We start from the raw sequence: 23,010 nt of genomic DNA on the forward strand, positions 1-23,010 counted from the left end.
TTTTTTTTTTTTTTTTCTCCCTCGTATTTTGCATCCGCTGAATATTCGTTTTGTTAATGTGCCTGCAGGAATCCACTGCGATAACGTGTGCCCACAAGGCTTCTGGGGACCCAACTGTTCAGTCAGCTGTTCCTGTCAGAACGGAGGGTCCTGCTCTCCCGAGGATGGCACATGTGTGTGCGCACCTGGATACAGAGGGACTTCGTGCAAAAGAAGTGAGCCTCCTCCTCTATATATATAAAAAAAAAAAAAAAAAAAAAAAAAACGCAACCTCTCTTGATCCAAGGCTTTGAGCGATAACTGGCTGGTGCTGAGAGCTGCAGCGGTAACAAACTCCATCACACAGCTGACCTTGTTTTGATCTTTGAAGAATTGTTAAAGGTTGAGCCAACTGAGGAGAGGCACTCAGCTGTCGGTCAGAGCGGCTTGAGTGTAAATCCTTCATCACAGCTATCACTTAATCACAGTGTCTTTTTCCCTATGGCATCCCTCAAACACACACGCACACACACACGTAAATACGTGCACGCCCCTCGTCCTCCTACACCGTCCTTAACAACCAGCTCACAGTGGGAGACTCGGTCCTTGCCTGAGGCTCATCAGTGGGCATGCTTGCTGGGAGAGCCCGCTCTGCTGTCTGGGGGAAAAAGAAAAAAAAAAGGTGGTGGGGGTAGGGGGGTTTGTCTGAAGCCGCTCTCAAGTGAGGAGCTTACTGATTGGGAGCGAAATTCACAACCACAAACCTGTAAACATCAACTTGAGTGGAAAATAAGAGAGAAGCTTAAACAAGCTGCATGCATTGTGCGTGAGCGTGTGTTTGCCCCTCGAGCAAAATAATCACTCAGACAAATTCAATATTTACCCAAGTAATTTACTCATCAGGTAAAACGATTACAACTCTCAATCTGTGTGTGTATGCGTGCAGGGTGTGTGTGTGTGTGTGTGTGTATGTGCTTTTTTTTTATTTCATTTGAGACATCACATGGTTCTCCAGAGCTTGGTAATATGCTACACACCTATTCCCTTAAATACGTTACAATTAAAACCTAATGGCTTGTCATATTACTACTGTGATTTCGTTATCAGTTTTTAACAGGTCTCTATTTAGCTAGGAGCCGATTCTCTCCTGAGAATATCTACGCTGGAGGAAAAAACTTTCCCCGGTTCACTACAAAAACAGTGTTTGTTGAAAACTGTGTCACATTAATTCTACAAACTTAATTATTTCGAAGCGGAAGTGATGACACTTCTTGGAGAAAAAAAAGCCTCAGCTCTTTTAACTAGTCCTTAATAAAATCCAGTGAAACATTCTGCTTTTGGAAGTCACCTAATTAGCAAACAGAGCGTTTAATCTCATTATAAAGACAGTGTTTCTGTGTAGTCCTTAGAGAACAAACAGCATCATGAAGACCCCGGCAGGTACAGTAGATCATGGACAAAGTGGTGGAGTTTTGTTAAAAGACAACATCGAAAAGTTTACAACATCTAGAACACTGATCCAAATTCTTTCCATCTAAAAATCTGAAGCTCAGGTGGGAAAAACTGTTGACAATTCAACTGCCAACGGTTTGCAAATCTAGTTTTGATGTGAGATTGGCAAGAAGAAAATCTCTGTAGCAGTGTTGTGGTACTCGAGATCGGTCTTGGTCTCGAGTCCGGTCTTAAGACCGTTTTCTGATGGTCTCGGTCTCGTCTCCGACTCGACCGTATTTGGTCTCGGTCTTGTCTCGGTCTCGGGCTCTGAGGACTCGGCATTTTATTTCAAGACCAGTCGAGACCGCAACTGTGAAAATATCACTAAACGTGCAGCATACTGTCCAGTTTATTTGTTAACATCTTTGTTTTCAGTGGATGCAAAACTCACTGATTAAAATCCAAGCAACTACGTGTTTCTCCCCCTCCCCCTCCCCTCCCCACCTTTCACTCGCGCGCGGCGCTACTCCCTCCTCCCTCCTCCCCCTCCCCACCTTTCACTCGCACGCGGCGCTCCAGGACATGCACAGTGGTTTTCTCTCAGCGGCAGAAAATGTTTGTCTAATCGTCAGTAATATAATAGCGCTGCATAAATAGTAAGAAATCCGATGGCCAGAGCTAACTCAGCAGCGCTTCGCTTTCAGAGACGATGGGGACAACGTCTAACTATTTTCGTCACTTAGAAAAGTAGCTCAAAGAAGGTAAGCCCCGTTAACGTGATGTTAGCAAAGCTAGCTGTACAGAGACACATAAGAATTTGTGATGAAAAAAAGTCACTTACTGCCTGAATTATTGTGCGGAGATGTTGACTGACCTGTCGCATATATAGGACAGCTATGTCCAAAAGTCTGCAATATAGTGATGTGACATTCAGAAACAGTCGATTCTTCTCCACGGCTCTTTATTTATTAGATAGGACTGGAGTGTCACTCACTGAGAGCCGTTGTTCTATCAGATTACCATACACTGTCAGAATAGCATACGTGCAGTGAGTACCATGCCTGCGCATGCGCATTAAGAAGTCCGACCGTCAGAGGAGTTGTCAGTTCACCATATGCAGCAAGTTATGACGAAAATAAGTCATTAAATTGTTTTCAATGATAACTATATAGATATACATGTGTTGTCATGGTTGCAAAGTGTATTTAAAGCAGGTCTGGCTGCAGCTGGAGTCAGCTACAACACACGCCCGTGTAAAACTCACTTAACCGCTAAGTCAGGATGCCATACAACTGTTAATAACAGATCTACGTCACGATTCTATGTTCCTAGCATACATGCAGTGAGTACCATGCCAGCGCATGCGCCTTAAGAAGTCCGACCGTCAGTGGAGTTGTCAGTTCAGCATATGCAACAAGTTATGACGAAAATAAGTCATTAAATTGTTTATAATATGACATAATATAACTAGATAGATATACATGCGTTGTCGTGGTTTCAAAGTGTATTTAAAGTAGGTCTGGCTGCAGCTGGATGCCATACAACTGTTAATAACCAAGTGTATGATGATCTACGTCATGATTCTATGTTGCTGATTAAATAAAACCATATGGTAATGACAGCGTATGCATGTCTGAGCTAAGAATACGACTATCTGACAACGTATGCTGATCTGACAGAACACCGTGAGTTCGTGTTAAGCGTATGACGATCTGACCTGACAGAACACCCGTTCTTTGTTCTAGTAATGCTCTGAGTACACTGCATCATTATTTAATTATGTACGTTGATATTTAAATGAACAAATAACTAAAACACAAGAACGAAAGAGCACGCAGAGCATGCACATTGCTCTTTGTTTTTGTTCAAAGTGGCAGCTGTAATGTCTGCCATGGTGTCAGACTACCTGGCTTCATGTACTGGGAGAGAGAGTGAAAACAGTCACGATGAGCACCTTCTGTTTGGTTACTTCTTGCTTGTTGCTCCTTGGTCAGTGTTCATAGTTGAGTGTTATTTACCATCAGGGCATTGCCTCAATTGCTATGTTTAATGGTGCAACAGTGGTGGATTCTTATATGAGCAATATGGGCAAATTCCCAGGGTGTTATGTTTTTAGGGATGGCACGAGACCATCACACATTGTAACACAGAAATGGAATATTTAATATTGGTAAAATGTATTAAGTATTTAATATCTAGGTGTTTTTATGGGAATATGGATCTTTCAGATTATTCTGAGAAGCAATTTCGATCATATTTTACATTTTATTGTGTCATGTAGAATGGCCGCTGGTCTTGGTCTTGACTCGGTCTCGACTTTCCTCGGTCTTGGTCTTGACTTGGTCTCGGACCCTAAAAGTCTTGGTCTTGTCTCGGTCTCGATACACTCTGGTCTTGGTCTTGTCTTGGTCTCGGGTTAGGTGGTCTTGAACACAACACTGCTCTGTAGAAAGAAAGTTATAATAACTCCTATTTATACTTGGCCACATTCCATGTAAGGAATACAGAAAACATGTAGAAGAAGATGCTCTGGTTAGATGTTTCCAAAATTATTTCTTTGTCCTTCATTCAAAATGATGTTTGTGCAGGAAACATAACATCCCAAAGACTTTATCCAATCATGAAAAAAGGTAGTGGCAGCATCATACTTTTAGCAGCCTTCAACCTTAACCATGTAGCCAACATTACAGTGGGCAATGGTTCGCATATATGGACTACTTTGTGTTGGTGTATAACATTTATTTATAAAATTATTATACAAAATAATTTAAAAAAGTTTCAAGGGTGTAAATCTGTTGCATCTAGCAGACTTATCAGCTGCAGTCTCCCATTTCCAAAGACTAGGACCTTTGTGAGTGATATAAGCAAAATAACATTTTATTCCGCTTTTGATTCATATTCTTTCAGCACATTACCAAGACGGGGTTGTTTATTATTCCTGACATTTTTAGATCATAAAGCAGCTTTCAGCTCTTGACACAGAAAAATATTTTTACACTTCTCTTAACTCCTACTATTCTGTCTGAGGCAGGAGATAAAATGTCGGTGATTACAATAATGACAGCCTTTACTGCTCTCACCCTCCCCTTCACACGCTCTCCTTGTCTCCTCTGCTTTTAATTCCTCCGGCGTTGATTTTTCTCTACTCCCTTGATCGCTCTTGTCATGCTGTGTCCAATAATTATATACCTCTTGTTCCATCAACATTGGTGACTGATTCCCTCTCCTCTCCCCCGCCACGCTCTGTTGGCTGCAGTCTGCTCTCCGGGGTTCTATGGGCACCGCTGCAGCCAGACGTGTCCGCAGTGCGTGCACAGCATCGGCCCGTGCCATCATGTCACCGGCCACTGTGAGTGCCTCTCTGGCTTCACGGGCTCCCTGTGCAACCAAGGCAAGTAGCCTCCTGAGTCCTATTCCTTTTCCTGCACAGCTTCCTTTAAAGTTTTTTGTTTTTGTTTTGTATTTTTCGTTAGAAATCGATGCACATGTCTACATTCAGAGGTACTACTAAGCTGGGAAGTATTTCAAGTAAAAAGTGTAAATTTTAAAATTTAACTTTTTTTTTTTTTTTGCATCAGATAAGCGTCTCCACAATCCATATAAAAATCTCTCAGGCTGAGGTTTTCAGGCAAAGAATGCATGAATACACTTTGCAGAATATCTGATTCTGGAGCTGCATGTAAAATCTTTTCGTTAATGCACAAAGACGAATCATGTGCACATCACGTCTTACTGTAAAATTAGTTTTAACCTCTATGTACCGTATTGTTTTGGTGATGATTCAATTTTGCAGAAAAATGTGTTGATGACGGAATCATAGGGAGAAAAAAGAGCATTTTTTATTTTATTTTGCAGCTTCTTCTTTTACCTAAATTTGTGTCTAATGTGTGACATTGTTTCCTTCTTGAACTCTCAGGAATAATGCTTTTATATATATATATATATATATATATATATATATATATATATATATATATATATATATATATATATATATATATATATATTATTTATATATTATTTATCAACAGTATTTGGATTTTTCACATTCTGATTTTTTCCATTCATTCAGAAGTAAAAAAAAAGAGTTTAGTTTGAAATTGTCATGTTTCTTAAACTGGATCTAAAAGAAAGAAAGGCACTAAAATGACTGTTACACAAATTTTGTAAAGTTACCAAAGTGTGCTTTAAAGAATTTAGTTAAGGAAACTTTATTCTTCATTAATGGTTTAGTAACCATTAGGCCTTCATGGTTAGTAAGCTGATATAAGTTGGCACAAATACAAAAAAAGCAGCAAATAATCATGATTTGTGAAACATACAAATAATTTGACTCCATTGTTATTCAAGCTGGTTCAGAGTCAATAACTTGATCACAAATATCCAGAAAACTGATACGGAAATTCAGAAACAAAATATACAAATTTGGGTCTAGAAAAATGTGGAATTTTCTAATGGAAAAATGTGTACAAACCCAGAAAAGGACAGTCCTGGTAAACCTGTCGAAGGCTGCAGAAGATTTGAGACTGGGCCGGAAGTTCACCTTTGAAGATGAGAACAACCTTGAACATACACCATTAGACACTATAGAATTATTTAGATCAGAGCAGCAATTTGTAAGAATGTCCTAGTCAAAGCTCACACCTAAATACAGTTAAAAATCTGTAATATAACTTGATGCTCTCCATCCAAATGAGATTCATATATTTTTGCAAATAAATGGTTAAAACACCACACTTTTTAGTCTGTTCCTGGGAACAGATTATCAAAACCCAACACCAATCCTTCAAAATTCCCAATTATGCACTACTTTGGAATGTTTTACTTAAAACCCCAATTAAATTTGATGAAGTTTGTGGAAATGCTTAGCCTCAGCACTTTTGCAGGGACACTGTATTAAATATTGAAAACAGAAAGAAGCTACACCTTCATTCTTGTCTGACCTCTGTCCATCTTGTAAGCCGAGTTTCACCTGTTTAAGATGAACTTGTGTTTGTGTACTCAAAATTTCAATTAAAACGAGTATTTGAAAAGAATCCGTGCAATTGTGCTACAGATTTTTACTTCTAATAATTCACTTGTCTTTTCTTTTTTTTTTTTATAAATCACAGAAAGCCATGGAGGATTGTCTTGAATTCTCTTTCATGGCTTTAAGCAGTATCTTATAAATAAAAGTTTAAAAGCTTAGCTGAAGGAAGAGAAGTGAGTAAAGATGAGAGCTGGCCCTAATTTGTCATGGCTATAATTACTATTGAGCAGCCGTTGGGCGACGAGGGACGGAGGTGGCCGACAACATGGCTGTTCTCCTCCTTATGTTGATCCCCACTGGCGTCCTCACTTGTCCTTTGTCCAGCACGCAGAGTCCCAGCCTAATGAAGCTCTCCTAGTGAGCTGAGGTTTGAAATTCTCCCCGCAGCAGCATGGGGGAGTCAACCTCATGGCTTAATGACAACCTGCTTGAAGGAGCTTGAAAGAGCTCTCAAGAAGAGGGGAATGCCAGTTGAAATGCAATCATTAAAATCCCCCCACATGAAAATGAGTCCGACCCCGCTCTTCCTCAGCCAGCCACCTTATCAGATATTTCTAACACTGGGCTATTCTCTTTATATGAGACCTTTGATCTGTCTTCTGGTGCTGCAGCTCCCAGATCCTGACGCTGCGATACACCTTGGCACAATTTGTCTCCTCTCATCCCCCCTGCCCCTATGAAAAAAAGACAATAGACGCTTCGGTGGATATGATATATTTTGTAGAATACTGCCAGAGTGCATTGAAATATTAATTTCATAAAATATTTATACAGGGGTCTGTGTACACAGTCTATTTTAATTCTGTGGCGCATCACTCATTCCTCTCTAGTGGGTAGAAATAGGGCAGTTCTGCCACGGGAGGCAGTGATTAACTCCTCCTTTTGTCTAAACAGATCAGTTCACTTCATGTCCACTCCAATAGAACAATATAATGCATTAGAGGGAATGTTCACCTAAGCTGCTGTGGAAGTCTCTGTTGTAGTACACCTGCTCTTTGTAAAGTGCTCGGATTTTATGTTGGTCAAATACCCTGTGTAATTACATTGACCCTGTGTAATTACATTAACTTTAGAGGGGCTGATTATTGTTGTGTTTTTGTTTTTTTTTTTCCATTATTTTGCTTTTTGTTTTTATTTCGCAGTCTGTCCGAGCGGCAGGTACGGTAGGGCTTGCTCAGAGATCTGCCTCTGCACCAACAACGGCACCTGCAACCCCATCGACGGCTCCTGCCAGTGTTTCCCCGGCTGGACCGGAGATGATTGCTCGCAGGGTACTACTTCACCGTATCTGCCTCAAGTGTTTTTTTTTTTTGTTTTTTTCTGCTTTACACATTTCCCTTGTTCTCATCGTTTGTCTCCCACTCTTATTTCCCCCTCATACGTTTAAATTCATACACATTAGTCATCTTCATGACCCTACTCATCCACAAGTAATGCCCTCGGCTCCAGATGATGTAAAACACATTGCTAGCTTAAATGGTTGTAGTAATGCATTATGCTCTTTGATTTACTGCACCTCAGGCCAAAGATCATTAAGCCAACTTTGAGCCAGCTCACCATGGGAAACAGATATGCATTGTGTGTGTGCATGTGTACTGCGGCTCTCAAAAATCTAGACACCCCTGTTAGACTGCCAAGATTTAGTGATGTAAAATAAAGACCATGATAAATCATTTCAAAACTTTCTCCATGTGTATTTTAACATTAATCCTGTAAAATTCAAGTTACACATTAGACAAAAAATAAAAAAAGAGCTGCAATACGCTGGTGGCATAAATGTGGAGAAGCTTAACAAACACCCTGTTTAAGCACCTTTTTGTGTACATACCTGTTGCCAGTTGCCTGATATTTCCTGACATTTGGTTATTTTAATTCTTTAGCGAAAGCTACAGTTTTCAGGCAAGTGACAAAATATAAGAATGATCTCATTGTACAAAGGTATCAGTCAGAACAAAAAAAAAAAAAAAAAAAAATCAACAGCAATACTTACTTAACGTGGCGAGTGAAGGCGGTAAGCCGGAGAATCTATGGGACAACAATAACTTTACATTTCTCCAGAAAGTTTTGAAAGATGATATTGTAACTGTTCAGAGAGTCTGCAAACAGCTGCAGAAGTTTGCAAAAAGTCCTATTTGTGTTCCTCATGTGTGACCAATCCCAATTTCTATTCTCCATTTGTCTGGACTACGTTTCAAGACAGAATAATTTTCTTCCCAAATCTTGTCAGTGGAAAACAGTGGGAGCGCCTTTCAGTCAGCTGACTGGTGGTGTGCAGCAGCAGGTGTGGGAGGGGCAGCACTTTTACTCAACACTCCATAATGGAAATGCTAAAATCTGGTTACTTTCTCCTGAATCTCATCATAAACACTTTAAACTGTGGCTAAATATTTTCAGCCAGCCGGCCCCTACCTGCTTGACATCTGTCTGTTGATACAGGGTTTTCAGAATAGACAGTAAGATATATTTCACAAATGCTTCGAGGGTGTCCCAACTTTCATGTGTTTGGTGCATGTTTTAGGGTGCGACACATAGTGTGATCATGAGCCTGACTGTGTCTCTGGCATCTGCAGCGTGTCCCTCTGGGCACTGGGGTCCCGATTGTCTCAACTCGTGTAACTGTCACAACGGAGCCCAGTGCAGTGCCTATGATGGGGAGTGCAGGTGCAGCCCTGGCTGGACTGGTCTCTACTGCACACAGCGTGAGTTTTCCCCTCCCACACCCAGAAACAAGATGCACAGTGTCATCTACTGGCTGAGCTGCAGAACTGCAGTGGATGTTGTGGAGGCATGTTTTCCAGTCTCGAGGCTAATGTATGATGTGAAGTTTCCATTTTCAATTTTTTTTTTTTTTAGGAAGAGCAACATCAAAAAAAGATAATGGTCACTTCATCATTTTGCTCATAATATATTCCAGTCATTTACTCACTGATAGTGCAGCTCATCAGCTTCAGTCCTGTAATTTGAATGCCATTATGCAGAACCCTAAGGGTTTACCCAGAGTTGTTTGTAGAGTCAGGCTCATGCTATTGTGCATGATAAGGAACATTGTTTTTATTGTTTTCCTTCTTGTCACACAGTCCTAACATTCAGTTGCGTGTTGTTCATGTTGTAGAACAAAAAGTTATGTTCACGGCATAACTGGGTTTTCTGCTGAAGCAGGAAATCTTTCATTTCCATTTATTCACAGAGTCCCTTATTGAGTATGCCGTGGTGACATTGAGTTGTATTGATTTCTCTATTCCCTGGTGATATGACCTTGACTCTTTACATTGTCTTCCACTCTCTTTTTCCTTTTTCCCTCCCACCCCATCCGACCATTATATACATCTCTATCTCCAGGTTGTCCTTCAGGTTTCTACGGAAAAGACTGCTCTGAAGTCTGCCGCTGCCAGAACGGCGCCGACTGCGACCACATCTCGGGCCAGTGTGTTTGCCGAACGGGCTTCATCGGGACGGGCTGCGAGCAGAGTTGAGTGCGCCAGCCACATTTTTATTTCTATGCAAAATTACCCTGTGGATGTGTTTGGCTCCTGTTCACTAAGTGCTTTAATTTGATAAATGTAGTAATGTACTCCCCTGACATGCAGAGTGTCCTGCTGGTACATTTGGATATGGCTGCCAGCTGCTGTGCGAGTGCCTGAACAATGCAACGTGCGACTATGTGACTGGAACGTGCTACTGTAGCCCCGGATACAAAGGCATCCGCTGCGATCAAGGTGACTGAGCTGTTGGAGAAGTTGCACTGGATTATTGATGGAACATATGTGTACATATGGTTTAAGGCACTCACTGTTGTCGTTTTCTGTGTAGCAGCTCTGATGATGGAAGAGCTGAACCCGTACACCAAGATAAGCCCGGCACGTGGTTCAGAGCGGCAGTCTGCGGGGGCTGTCATGGGCATCATCTTTCTGCTTCTCATCCTCATGGCCATGCTTAGTGTGTTTGTGTGGTACAGGCAGAGACAGAGGGACAAGGGCCAGGAGATCCAGCCCAGTGTGTCCTACTCACAGGCAATGCACATTAACAACACTGACTACTCTCTTTCTGGTAAGATATTTCAATTAATGGCTAAATCTATTATTTACAACACAGAGAATAATGCATGTATGCCTACACATATACCCAACTGTGCCTACACACAGTATTCATAACCTTTAAACTTTTTCATATTTTGCCAAGCAACAGCTTAAACTTTGTTGCATTTTATTGGTGTTCTATGAGGTAAAACGTAAAATAATAATGAATAATTAAGTTGAAGCGGAAGGTAGAGAATACAGGGTTTAAAATATGAAAAGCGAGGCATGAATTTTTATTCCTGCATCTTTTTATTGCGATCCCCATAACTGAAAGCCAGTCCCACCAATTACCTTCAGAAGTCACCTGACACACCAATGTTTGTAGAGTTAGGTCATAGTATCCCAAGCGTCTCGCAGAGCGCTGGTCAAGCCATTGTCTGAATATGGAATGAATATGGCACAACTGCAAACCCACTAAGACACAGCCGTCCACGTAAACAGACGGGTGAATGAGGTCAAGATTAATCAGAGAATTGATCAGAGCCAAGTGGTTAAGAAGAAGTGGCTTGACTTTCACCTTGTAGTAGGACAAACACCTAAAACAGCCATCAGGAGCTGTAACAGGATGAAAAGTCGTTTGTTAGAGAAAGCCCAGTCAAAGTTCAGAACTATATCCAATTAAATATTTGTTGCGAGGGTTTAAAATGAATGTCCAAAGCTGCTCTTCATCCAGTTTGATGGAGCTTGACATTTCGCAAAGAAGAATGGTCAAATATTTTTAGTCCTCAGATTTTTGAAGCTGGTAGACACATACCTCAAAACCTATCATTTTAGAGAAACCCGGTTCTACTCTTTTCAGATTTTAATTTGTAAAAAAAATATATATATATATATCAGGTGTTATTTTTCTTCCACTTCCCATGCACTACTTGGTAACATTATTTATTTTAAAATAAATAATGTTGTGGTTTTAATATGACATAATGTAAAACACATCAAAATGTAAGAATATTGTTACAAAAAATTGTCTAAAAGTGCCATTGACCTAACATTATCTTTTAAGCATCTCATCCTGTAAACTTTTAGAGTGTGGCAGTACTGTTGCAATGAGGGCCAGCGCCTCAGAGATCAGTCAGAACCAGAACACCACCAGCAGCACTGCCCAATGCTTCTCCAACCCCAGTTACCCCACCGTAGCCCAGTGCAACGTGGTCTCCACCATTTCCAGCAACCTCGACGGGACTCTGACTCTCAAAGTACGGCCTTTCAACATTGGCATTGTCATTGCCTTTTTTTTAAATTATTTTTTACCCAACAATACCACGTCGGAGCATTAAGCCATTGTCGTGTTATATTCTTCTTTTTTGCAGTCAAGTACCCTGAAGGGCCGAAATGCCTCAGAATGGAGAGCTTTCTGCAACCTTAACGACATAGGTCAGTCCTACTCTCACTTATTATGTCACACCACATATAGGCTGAGTTTGGATTTCAGAGCAATAAATGAGCAAAACTGTCAAATCAGGGGCGAAGACGTGCGTGTCATTAAAGCGGACCTCTCGGTGCCGGAAGCCTGCTGTGAATGAAGATGAAGCAGGGGTCTCTTGTTAAACATAACCTTTGCTCTGATTTTGATAAGATATGCGGGTAGGACAGGGGGAGAACTGGAGTGGAGATGAATAGGGGTCACTATGAGCTCATTAGTCCTCCTTCACTTCCCCAAGTGACCATGATGACTTACAATGGGTCAAACGCTGCACACTTAGGATATTAATTATAGAAAATCCTACAACAAAGTGTGAGCGTTCTTTTTTTTTTTTTTATTCAGGAGAGCAGCCTTTTATAAATGCCTCAGAAGAGCCGTGGTTGTGAAGAAAATCAAGTGTTTATCTGTCGATACGCAAAATGCAACTGGATGAAATCGGTTTGCACGTAGAAACGTGCAGCTGCTGTTCAGTAACAAGTATCTTAGATTAGTAAACATGCTAAAATCATTCTGCCGTGCTTACTTAAAGAAACATTGCATTTATTTAACGTGTTTTTGACTCTTTTTATCATTATTTCTTTAGTGGCTTGATGCTCACTCCTGTCACAAGAAGAGATTTAAAAAGGATGATGTGACATTTTTTGTTTTATTACCTGGTATAACTGTAGTTGTTCTGTGATTACATATAAACCCAAACAATTTGATAACACAGTAACTGTTGATCAGTCCTGAATAGAATTGGTTCTAATGAATACAGTCCACTCATTTTATAATATAACCTACTGGGAATGTCACAATACTGATATGTCAAACAAATATATAACCAGTTACTCTATAGTAATGTTCTCATTATCTTAATTTGGGAAAAGCCATTAAGTAAATGCAGAGAAAATTAAAAAAAAAAAAGCTGAAAATTGTAGCTTTCCTGTACACAACAGACAAGATGAGGAGAGGGGTTCACTGCTTGAGCATTTGATACCTGCTTGGAAGTGGTTGTGCACTGGGGAGACATATCTCCATATAAAATCAGAATGGGACTATTAAGTTGCTAATATTTAAGGAGATAATCCCAGCTTATCTGGGAGCTCACTGTTTTGCTTCTAAGCCGTGATTGTTTGGGTGAGCCTGCGCGGCTGGGGAAAAGGCTGATTGAGAGTGTGTGTCTGCAGGACTGTGGTGTGAAACCAACTTAAGGAGATGAAAATGTCTGTCTATAATTTGTGAGGTTTTAAAAAGTTACAGTTTCTGGGAATGCTAGAATCTTGCAGCTTAGCGTTACTTTGGTTCAACCCCTTTTAGACTACAGTCTCAAAAAGTAGAAGTTTCCAAAGTACCCACAAAATACTTTGTATTTAAGACCCTAGTATTTCAACAGGGTGTACTTTCTTAAAAACTGCGGTGTCCATCATCACTGCCACTCTGATGGACATCTGCAACTTTTTTTCCAGGCGTCCTTGAGAAGTCTCCTTTGCCGGTGCGATAATAAAACCCCTCAAACACATGTTTGAAGATCAAACTGTGATAGATCGCTCTTCCTTAATTAAAACACCCTGCCTGCTCAAACCTGATTGTTATTCCACACTTTTCTCTGATATCACCTTTAAATAAACTGCTGATGATAAATGTTCAGACATTCCCTCACAGCTAAGAATTTATGTTGGAACATTTTTATGTTACATTTAGGCAGACATTTAGAAGATTTATAATGGTTAACACAGGCTTGCCATGAACACACCGCGCATTAAATTGTGTATTAAAGAATTCAACTTTTCCTTTTCAGTCGTGTTTAGGCTTGTAACTGTTAATAACTGCGTTCAACTCCGTGATTGATGTTGAGAAATATGCAGAAAATATAAAAGACAGAATGTGCGCACAAGGCAGCAGAGACTGCAACCAAAAGATTTATATAAGATATACTGTATATAAACAAAGAGACAGTATGTATAGGGAAATATGCAGCAGCAGAGGTAGTTTCATGAGACAGAGACTTATATTGTCACCTTCCTAAAATAATGGACTAAGTCTTTATTTTTTTTTTTTTTTGCCAAAAGTAATTTAAGAAGCCTCAGGCCATTATTTTAGGAAGGTGATAATATAATAATTTGTCCAGTGAGGAGGATAAAGTCGGTAGAAATGCTGTTTGAGAGCAGAAGCTTGGAGATCTAACAATCATCACATTGTGCCTGTAATGCCTCACAAAAAAAACTAATTCAAAATAGTATTTTATACTTGGGATGAACTGGACATTGTAAAAAAAATTATATATGATATATGTTCATTGGTTCATTTGGCTCAGACACTAGGGCATTCTAAAACTAGATTTTCATATTATGAAAGCAATTCTGATGTGCATTTTGGAAAATAAAATCCCTCTTTAGTTTTAAAAAAAATAAATTGGACTTTTAGTAGCTTGGAATTTTTTGGGATTAAAACGCACCAGTATCTGAAAATGCTCAAAATTTCACTCTTCTTGACAAAACAGTCACTATTCACTCGTTGGGGAGTCTTTATTTTTATAAATACAAATGTAAAACTTTTTGTACTCTTCTCCTGACTGATACTTTTTATGAGCTCATTTTGACCCTCTGTAATATCATTATTAATTGTGTGTGTAGCAATAAGATACAAATAAAGGAAACCATGAAAAATTAAAGCATGACAGCTAAACCTTATTTCAGGTAGAGCCGATCCATCATAAGCAAACTGAAAGCTGAAACTGAATCTCTGTTTCTGTATAAAATGTTTGCCTTTCTTGTTTCACATTCTCAGAAGTTCAACAGAATGAGGCACAGCCACAAAAAGCATCGCGAAAAGGTAAGCAGATAACTTCACAACGCAGTTTTCAGGTGTTTTTAAAGTTTATCTCCAAGTGGAACGGCTAAAAGAATCTTTTCACTTTACAGCTGATGCACAAGTTTTTTATTTGGATTGTTTTGTTTGGTTTTTTTTCTCTTTTGATATTAATTTCACAGCCACAAAGTGTCACATCTGTATTTTTTCTGATTTATACAAGAAGTCTCTGCAGTCTGGACAGGATCATGGTGGGCTGAGCTTTTATCCGAATAGTAATTGCTTTCCATGGCTCGCTGCCTGATACGTCATTTTGTCTTCAGCGCTGGGCAGTCGATGGTGAATGTGAGAGACCCAGGGGTGTGAAGAGGGCTCTGCTGCGGTCTCTAATGAGGCCTCTTATCAGATTGATGAGACCGTTATAGATGAGATGAGCCTTCCACTCTCTTGCCTTTGTACTCTTATTACTATATACCACCATTAGTCACCTGTCGCAGACAAAAGAAATTCAGCTTCAGAATGGCAACAAGCTTCATTGCCATTCTCTTCGCCATTCTCCAATATGGGCTTAAATTCATGTATTAATACCGCCATTATGAGTCCGTGACAATCGCTTCATCTTTTATGATGCTGCATAAATCCTTGTCTTGTGGCAACTGCAGATTACATAAAGAGCTCCATGTGCAACAACAGCTCCTGCTCGCTGAATAGTGATAATCCATACGCCACTATCAGAGACCCACCCGGGCTGGCGTGCAAGCACACAGAGAGCAGCTATGTGGAGATGAAGTCCCCCTCCCACCGTGAAGTCCCCTTTGGAGGCACCGCCACTCTCCTGGGCACCGTGAGCAGGAACCTCTATGACGTTGGTGAGTTTGCTGTTGATTTCGATGGAAGCTTTCGGCTTTCATCTGCAGAGAGCCAGATATGATCAGATCAGATATGATTTTTTTAATTTTTTTATTTACTTTAACTGCTCTGCTCTGCTCTGGTCATTTTAAAGTGTCATTGCTGAAATTTGCTGTCTACCTTATATTAGTAAGTTTGTCGGTCATATAAACGTATAAAAACTGTTTTTACCAGCAAGAAAAATCCACTTTACCGATGTTCCCATAATGTCCCTGTTTACTTGTAATGCTTGTATGCTCCACCAAAAGTTGGCGTCAGAAGTCCTCACTGTTTTAAGTTCATTTACAACGTTCCTTTTTTATTTTCCTTCTCCCCTTGCCTTACAGTAGAATTGGTGATTTGTTTTTGTTCCCTTAACCACTAATTAGAAATTTGTGAGAAGAATTCTGTTTGTTTTGAAATTTGTATATTCAATTATTAGCCTTATTACTAGCTTTCCTATCATATTCATGACTCATATTACAGTTCATAGTAATTGTTGATTGTCTGTAATCAATATTAATCTGGGAGATAAAGAAGATTGCTCCCTAGACTGGTGAAGAATTCATTGAAAGTTGATACGTTAATCAATTTCACTTCAGTTTATTTCAGTAGCACTGATTCTCAACAAATGTCAACTCAAGGCACTAAACAAAGCAAACGGATCTAATTTATATACAGAGATGGATGGTTAATTCAGTAAAATATTAGACTGTTTAAAATCCACATATTTCAATTACAATTAGATATCAGTGCAGTTAACTTCAGGTTATATGCCAGTCTGTGAAAAGGTTTTCTCTCTGTGGAAACTGAGCTGTTTGAATCATGTTATCAATAAAGCATATGGTGAAAGTAAAGGAAAACTGCCTGTTCTTTTAATAGGAAGAAACCTCCAGCGGAGGCAGCTGGCTCCATGTGAGCGGCCATCTGCTGGACCCGACCGTGGTTTAGATCGGAAATTAGATTGCATAACTTAACAGATTGTGAGATTGGCTGGTTAATTAGCATTAGCATAATTTCTCGCGTCAGCGTTTCACCTTTCTCCTTGGCCTTACTAACGTACGTCTCTCTTTTGTTTTGTTTTTTTCCTACCTTTTCTCTCAAACTGTTTGCAGAGCCCACCGTGAGTATCCTGCAGGGACCCAACGGAATGGCCACAGGTTTTTCCCAGGGTCCTTATGACCTTTCCTGTGGCAGCCACATCCCTAGCCACTATGACATTCTGCCCATGCGCCACAGCCCCACACACACACCCCCGGCGCCCCCAGAAAGCCCCAGTTCCTTGCTTTAGGGTGAACAACCCTCCACCTGGCCTGGCAACCACAGGAAACCAACTTTCAGCCAATGGCTCTCCCTTTGTCTCTGTATGTGTTCAATTTGGTGCTGAGATTCTGAGACTCGCCTGGCTCACTTCGGCTCTCTTCCTGTGACCTTGAGGGAAAATGAGGGGAGGAAAAAGTGTCCCACTCACCAGCGACTGTTAGCCAGTTTTATTTTGTTGTGGAGCTGACTACTGCTGCCTGGCCTTTATATGGACCTCCTGATGTGGAACAGGGTTGTTCCGAACACTGCAGAGAGCAGGACACGTGAACTGAGTGGACAGTTTATTTACAGGGAGAGCTGTCCTTGTGCTCATTTTTATCCCATGATATATGTTTATTATAAAAGATCAGCAGAGTGTTTATAATGTCCTTTCCCCCGCCCCCCAAACCAAAATTATTGTCCTGGAGAGAGAGAGAAGGTAGCATAAAGAGAAGCTCTGCTCATCGAACTCAGAAGTGAAGGAGCGTTTCCGGCGGCCTAAACGTTCGACACGGGACTGTGAAAACGAGTTTGAGCAAGCATGGGTAAAATAGAAAAATTGTTGTAATGGTTCTGTATTCGCTGTTATCCAGTAATGATCACACACATAATACTAATGTAAGCTGAGTTTTGTTGTTAACGAGGCCGTGTGTATCTGGACATGGTTTCAGCTCGCCAGTGTTCATGCATTTATTCCATTTATTGAGACTTTCAGACACAGAATCGGTCTAACATTTGACCCTTTTCTTCACATTAATGAAGTGCTCCAATCTTGTGTTGTTTTCCATGTGAAGGCTTTTTTTTTTTTTCTTTCTTGCAAATGTCTTGGTTTCTGTTTTAAGGTTATTGGATGCTTCGATCTTTTACGTTTTGTATTTATGAAGCTCTTTGCTTTACGTATTAATTTATATTATTGAAGACTTTTTATTAATGTGGTTATAATGATGAAAAAAAAAAGATGAGCATGATCAGATAATGATACCCACCGATGTAGATAACACACAATTTATCTTCTTGTGAGATTAGCCGTGTCATTTTGTGAGCTGTTTTTGAAGTCACTTCAAATATTCTCTCTGTCAAATTGTAGATTAAAAATAACTTTTCATCTGACCAATGTAAGACCCAAAAGCATTTACAAAGGGGATTCATGTGTGATAGAAATCTGTTTCTAAAACCTCTTTTTTATTTTCCTATCAGGCTAATTAATTCTTTTATCTCGTGGATTGAATTTCCTTAAATCCATTCCACCCTCTGTTGAAGCAATAACATGTTGACAATCGATGCACAGACAGCGTTTCACTGGACGTCACCACATCTACGAGCAGCATATAGTGACAGTTGATCTCACCTCACATGACTGTTTGTCCTACTAGGACACTTTTTTTCTAGTTGCTGTCACATAAATCTGGTTGTTGTTTTGGTACTTAAGTTTGTTTCCTATTAAATACCTCTTCTGTCACCAAAAACCTGTCTCATTCACATTGATACACCGGATAAGAACAAATAAATGTCCTTGATAAATTTAGCTAATGTTGCTCATTTAGGTTTGGGAGCAAAGCCACGCCTCAGCCCCGCCTCTAATCACTTGGCAAGCCTACTTGTAGCTGGCGCTCGCACACAGAACACTTTATCTTCTGCTCTCGACAGCACATCCCTGCCTCCCTTCATCGTTCCATCCTGACCTTATCTCTACTCTTTTTCTTTACTGCAGCCTTGTCATTGTTGTTACAAGTCTTTTTTTCCTTCAATCCAGTACTCGCCATCCTTCTTTTTAACAAATCTTCCTTGTCTCTCAGCAAATCTTCCTTCTCTCCATTCTTGCAACAAATCCTCATCCGTTCTCCTTTTTTGAACAATTTGTGTAAAATGTCATTTGGCCTAGCTATTGTTTTTTTTTTTGTCTTGGAATGAAAAAAAAAAATCCCTTTCAGTTTCATCCATCCTCCTCATCCCTACATTTGACCCATTTTCATTTTTGCTGCTTCTCATCTCTTTTTATAATTTTGTACCATCCTACCCATCTTCCTAATCCTCCCTTGCAACCCACTCATCCTACTCATCTCTCTATTTGACCCCTTTTAACCCTACTTCTCCACACTCCTAACAACCTTCTGTCATTTGATTCATCCGCCTCATCCATCTTTAAAACTCCATCTTCATCCCTTTCATCCTTTGTTCTCTCATTTTGCCCCCTTTGTTCCACCTATCCATCTTTATAATCTTACTCATCCTTCTTTACAAACACTCTTCATCTCTTTTTCCTCCACCTCCCGCCCTATGACTCACTTCTATCCCACTCATTATTCACATCGATACTTAGGAGCCTTTTGCATCCCTGTCATCTTCCTCTTACCTTTTTACAACCCCTCACCGTCCCACTCATCACACTCTCCCTTGGTCCTCTCTTCCTTTTCATCCTTATTATCCTCTTTTACCATCCATTTTATTCTAGTCACCCTCTTAATCTCTATAACCATTTTCATCTCACCCACGCTCCCTACTTGCTTTTTGCACATCGTTTTCACTCCCATTACCTAAATCATCTGTTTTTCATGCATTTTAAGCCCACCCATTGTGGATTTGTGATGCCATTTGCCTGCAGAGTCAGAAGCCCCACTCTTTTTCACCGTCCTCCTAACCAATAAAAACGAGACTCCTCATGTGCAGTGCAGCCCTACGATCCAGCTGCTGTATTTCTACGTTCTCTCCTCTTATTGAGTCAGTGAACTCCCGTTGTCATTGTACGGTCCCTGCTGCTGTCAGATTTTCTGTCTAATAAGAAATCCAACTGTAATAGTAGATGCTCGCAGTCCAGACCTTGATTCGAGTTTTGAGGAGAAGAAATTCACTCCGGTAGCAGCTTCAGAGCTGCCATGTTCACACACAGGAATATTCTGTTGAAGGATTTTATTTTGAATAGTCTTTGTGAAGAGATTTTAAAATAATACATGGAATTTATGTTCTTGTGGTTACATCCACTCCTTTACAAATATATTTATTGCCTTTTTTGACCACCAATATAACATTTCATATAGATTTTTTTCCCCCCAACTTTTTACATCAACTGCATCCCATTCACCGTTGTGTTGTGCTGACAGTCCCTGGGAATAAAAGCTGGTTCTTTTGCACAATTTGACTATAAAATGACAACAGACTAAAGAGCTGTCTCTGCCTCAACAGTTTAAAATATTTGACCATTTAAACTTGATTTTTGAAATACTCTACCAGTCACGTGTTATTGTTCACCTGAGGCTTTCTATGTTTCAAGATTTTAGAATCGATGAACGGCCTAATGTTTTAATTTTAATGTAAAGGTTTTACATTAAAATATGTTATTCAATTTGTTTTCCATAATTTCTGAAACTTCATAGAGATCGTTGAGCGCTGTTCTGGGGTTCCTCACCTGTAAGAAGATATCCTGAGTGACACAAATGACAGAGATGGCGTCGTCAACAACCAATGAATGCGACCAGAGGAACCTGTGACGGGAGCCAACAACAGGGAGGAAAAAAAAAAAGATTAAAAATGAAAGTTTTTGTCCCTATCCACTATAGAAAATTCGGGGAAAATATTCATTTTCTAGTTTGTTGAATGTTATTACAGTATAGAAATAGATCACATGCCTTTAGGTTGCTTTGAAAAGTCAGAGGCAACAACAATGTCCCCTAAAACTCACTTCAGGCTGAAAGCTGTGGAAAAATGGTTTAAAAAAGTTAATGATCTGAGAATTAAATGCATCACATCAGTTTCATAGCTAATGAAACTGAACTGGCACTGTCTTTCAGCTGAGTCACCATGACAATAAAAAAGGGAAAACAAAGGCAATCTGTTGGATTTTCTGAGCCAGTCTCGAACTCTCTGGGTTATTTTTCAATGCAGAATTTCACCAGATGTGTTGTTGCATAATATCCATTTTATTTCTCCTCTGTAAGGGTTTCCTGTTTGTTTGACATCTGCACTGACCATCTATTAATCTATCTCTGTTTTTGTGTTTGTTTAAAACACTTTCTTTACGCATTATCATTAAAGCAGAAAAAAATCGGTAACACTTTATTTGAAGGGGGATGAATAAGACTGTCATGACACCGTCATAAAGATGACATATCACATGTCATGAACATGAATAAACCTTCATGAATATTTATGACTGTTGTTATAAAGCGTCATTCGGTAAATTATGACACTTTTAATACAAAGTTGACATTATTCAAAATGTCTTTGTTATGACAACTTGACATTAACCAGGAAATCATTACTGTTTAAACTTTACCTTTAATAACATAAAGTTACCTAATTTTTAAAGTGCAATCAGTAATACTTTTATAACAAATTTATATCAATAATGACTTCTTGGTTAATGTCAAGTTGTCATAACAAAGACAACTTTATGACAAGCGTCATTCGCTTGTCATAAAGCGAATGACGCTTTATGATAACAGTCATAAATATTCATGAAGGCTTATTCATGTTCATGACAGGTGTTATGTCATGTTTATGACGGTGTCATGACAGTCTTATTCAACTCCCTTCAAATAAAGTGTTACCAAAAAATGTTTATGTAGCGCAGCACAATTGCACTAAATAATTGCAGATTGCATTAGGAGTTTATTGGACATTTTTCAAGCAATTTCTTTGATGTGTTTTTCATACTCTTTCTTTTCAATCACATATTTTACTGAAATGTCATTTCTTAAATAACTTTAGGGATGTTTCTCTTTGGTGCCACTTCTATAGTAGGGCTTGTAGTGAATACGTTGAGCTTCAAGTCAAACACTTTCAATTATCAGACAGCCATTCTTCTTTATTTAGGGCCTGAAGTTATTTCTCTGATGCCTGCCTGATGTAAGAGATGGGACTCAAACATCAGTGGTGTTATAAAATAGGAAAATGTATCCCCAGGTGTCGCTGAAATTGAACCCAGAGTTTAATATTGAAATTGAGAAAAACTCACCAAATTATCTTATTGGTCTGCTATAATCCATCCGCCGCAACTTACAGTCAGGAAAAACAAAAATTTGTAACAAAAATAAAAAATAAACAGTTTGAAAGATGTTTGTTGATTGTATATGACAAGCTGTGGAACTTCACTATTTAACTATTTCTAAGTAGACGTGAAGTAAAAATTTACTGTCTGTCAAAAGCATTCATACATCTTGAACTTTTTCTATTTGTTAATTTCATTTCGTTGCATTGTAATGTATTTTCTTGGGACTTTATAAGACAGACCAACGCAAATAGTGCATAACTGTGTATTGGAAGAAAGAACACATGGTTTTCAAAGTTATTAAAGAACTAAAAATCTCAAAAGTGTGATATGCATTTGTATTCAACATACTTGTGCTAATATCCTAGAACCATCTTTGGCTGCAGCTCTTCTGAAATGTCTACACCAAATTTACACATACACAGACTTAATTTTTTTTTTTTTTTTCCCCATTCTTCTTTGCAAAATCTATTTTGCTCCAAACACCTTTTCTTCAAGTCTGACCATTTTCCTTGAACCTTCTGAGGAAAAGCTTGATGCTGCCATCACCATGCTTAACTGGAGGGATTTTGGGTTCAGGATGACATTCATTTTCTTCCTTTCTGCATTCTGGTAAACTCAAAATGGTACTTCTCATCTTTCTTCTTCCCAGTTTGAGTAGTGCGCAACTAAAACTTGTCAGTTTAACAGACTGTCACATCTTAGCTGTGGGTCTATGCAGCTTTTGCATTTGTCTCTTGACTGTCTCTCTGATTAATGCTGTTAGTTTAGGTGAACAATTGTGCAGCTTTGTGAACAAACTGACTTAAAAAAAATTTTGAGGTCTTTACAGAGCAGTGGTATTTATACTAAGATTAAATTCCATGAGATGATTCACTATTTGCTAATTTGGTAACTTTTGAATGCACTTTATTGCACTGATCCTATAATATTAATTATAAAATAAATAAAATCTGTTCAGGTTTGTGGTTGTAACAAGACTTAATCTGAAAATTTTTTAAGGTGTATAAACAGTTTTGCACAACATATTTAGCTGTGATGAAAGTATGACAAGGTTAAAGGTTCTGGAAAGGTTGCCCCACGGAGTACAATAAAAACAACTTGG

The 23,010-nt window shown here is 39.3% G+C and overlaps 1 protein-coding gene across 1 annotated transcript in view; it reads left to right on the forward strand.

Moving 5' to 3' along the window:
- Positions 1-19,722, forward strand: part of LOC106924884 (multiple EGF-like-domains 11) — a gene marked incomplete at its 5' end in the record, with an annotated part of 42,460 nt that extends 22,738 nt beyond the window's left edge. The window contains 12 exons of the mRNA XM_014998812.2: positions 69-215; positions 4,670-4,804; positions 7,585-7,713; positions 9,013-9,141; positions 9,782-9,910; positions 10,030-10,158; positions 10,253-10,489; positions 11,545-11,714; positions 11,829-11,892; positions 14,711-14,755; positions 15,394-15,600; positions 16,735-19,722. Of these exons, the coding sequence (XP_014854298.2) occupies positions 69-215; positions 4,670-4,804; positions 7,585-7,713; positions 9,013-9,141; positions 9,782-9,910; positions 10,030-10,158; positions 10,253-10,489; positions 11,545-11,714; positions 11,829-11,892; positions 14,711-14,755; positions 15,394-15,600; positions 16,735-16,910 (1,697 nt within the window). The remainder of the gene's footprint in view (positions 1-68; positions 216-4,669; positions 4,805-7,584; positions 7,714-9,012; positions 9,142-9,781; positions 9,911-10,029; positions 10,159-10,252; positions 10,490-11,544; positions 11,715-11,828; positions 11,893-14,710; positions 14,756-15,393; positions 15,601-16,734) is intronic.
- Between the last annotated feature and the right edge of the window lie 3,288 nt (positions 19,723-23,010).

This window comes from Poecilia mexicana, unplaced genomic scaffold (assembly GCF_051168715.1).
Source record: "Poecilia mexicana isolate PSO_F unplaced genomic scaffold, ASM5116871v1 scaffold_6, whole genome shotgun sequence".
Taxonomy (NCBI): Eukaryota; Metazoa; Chordata; class Actinopteri; order Cyprinodontiformes; family Poeciliidae; genus Poecilia; species Poecilia mexicana.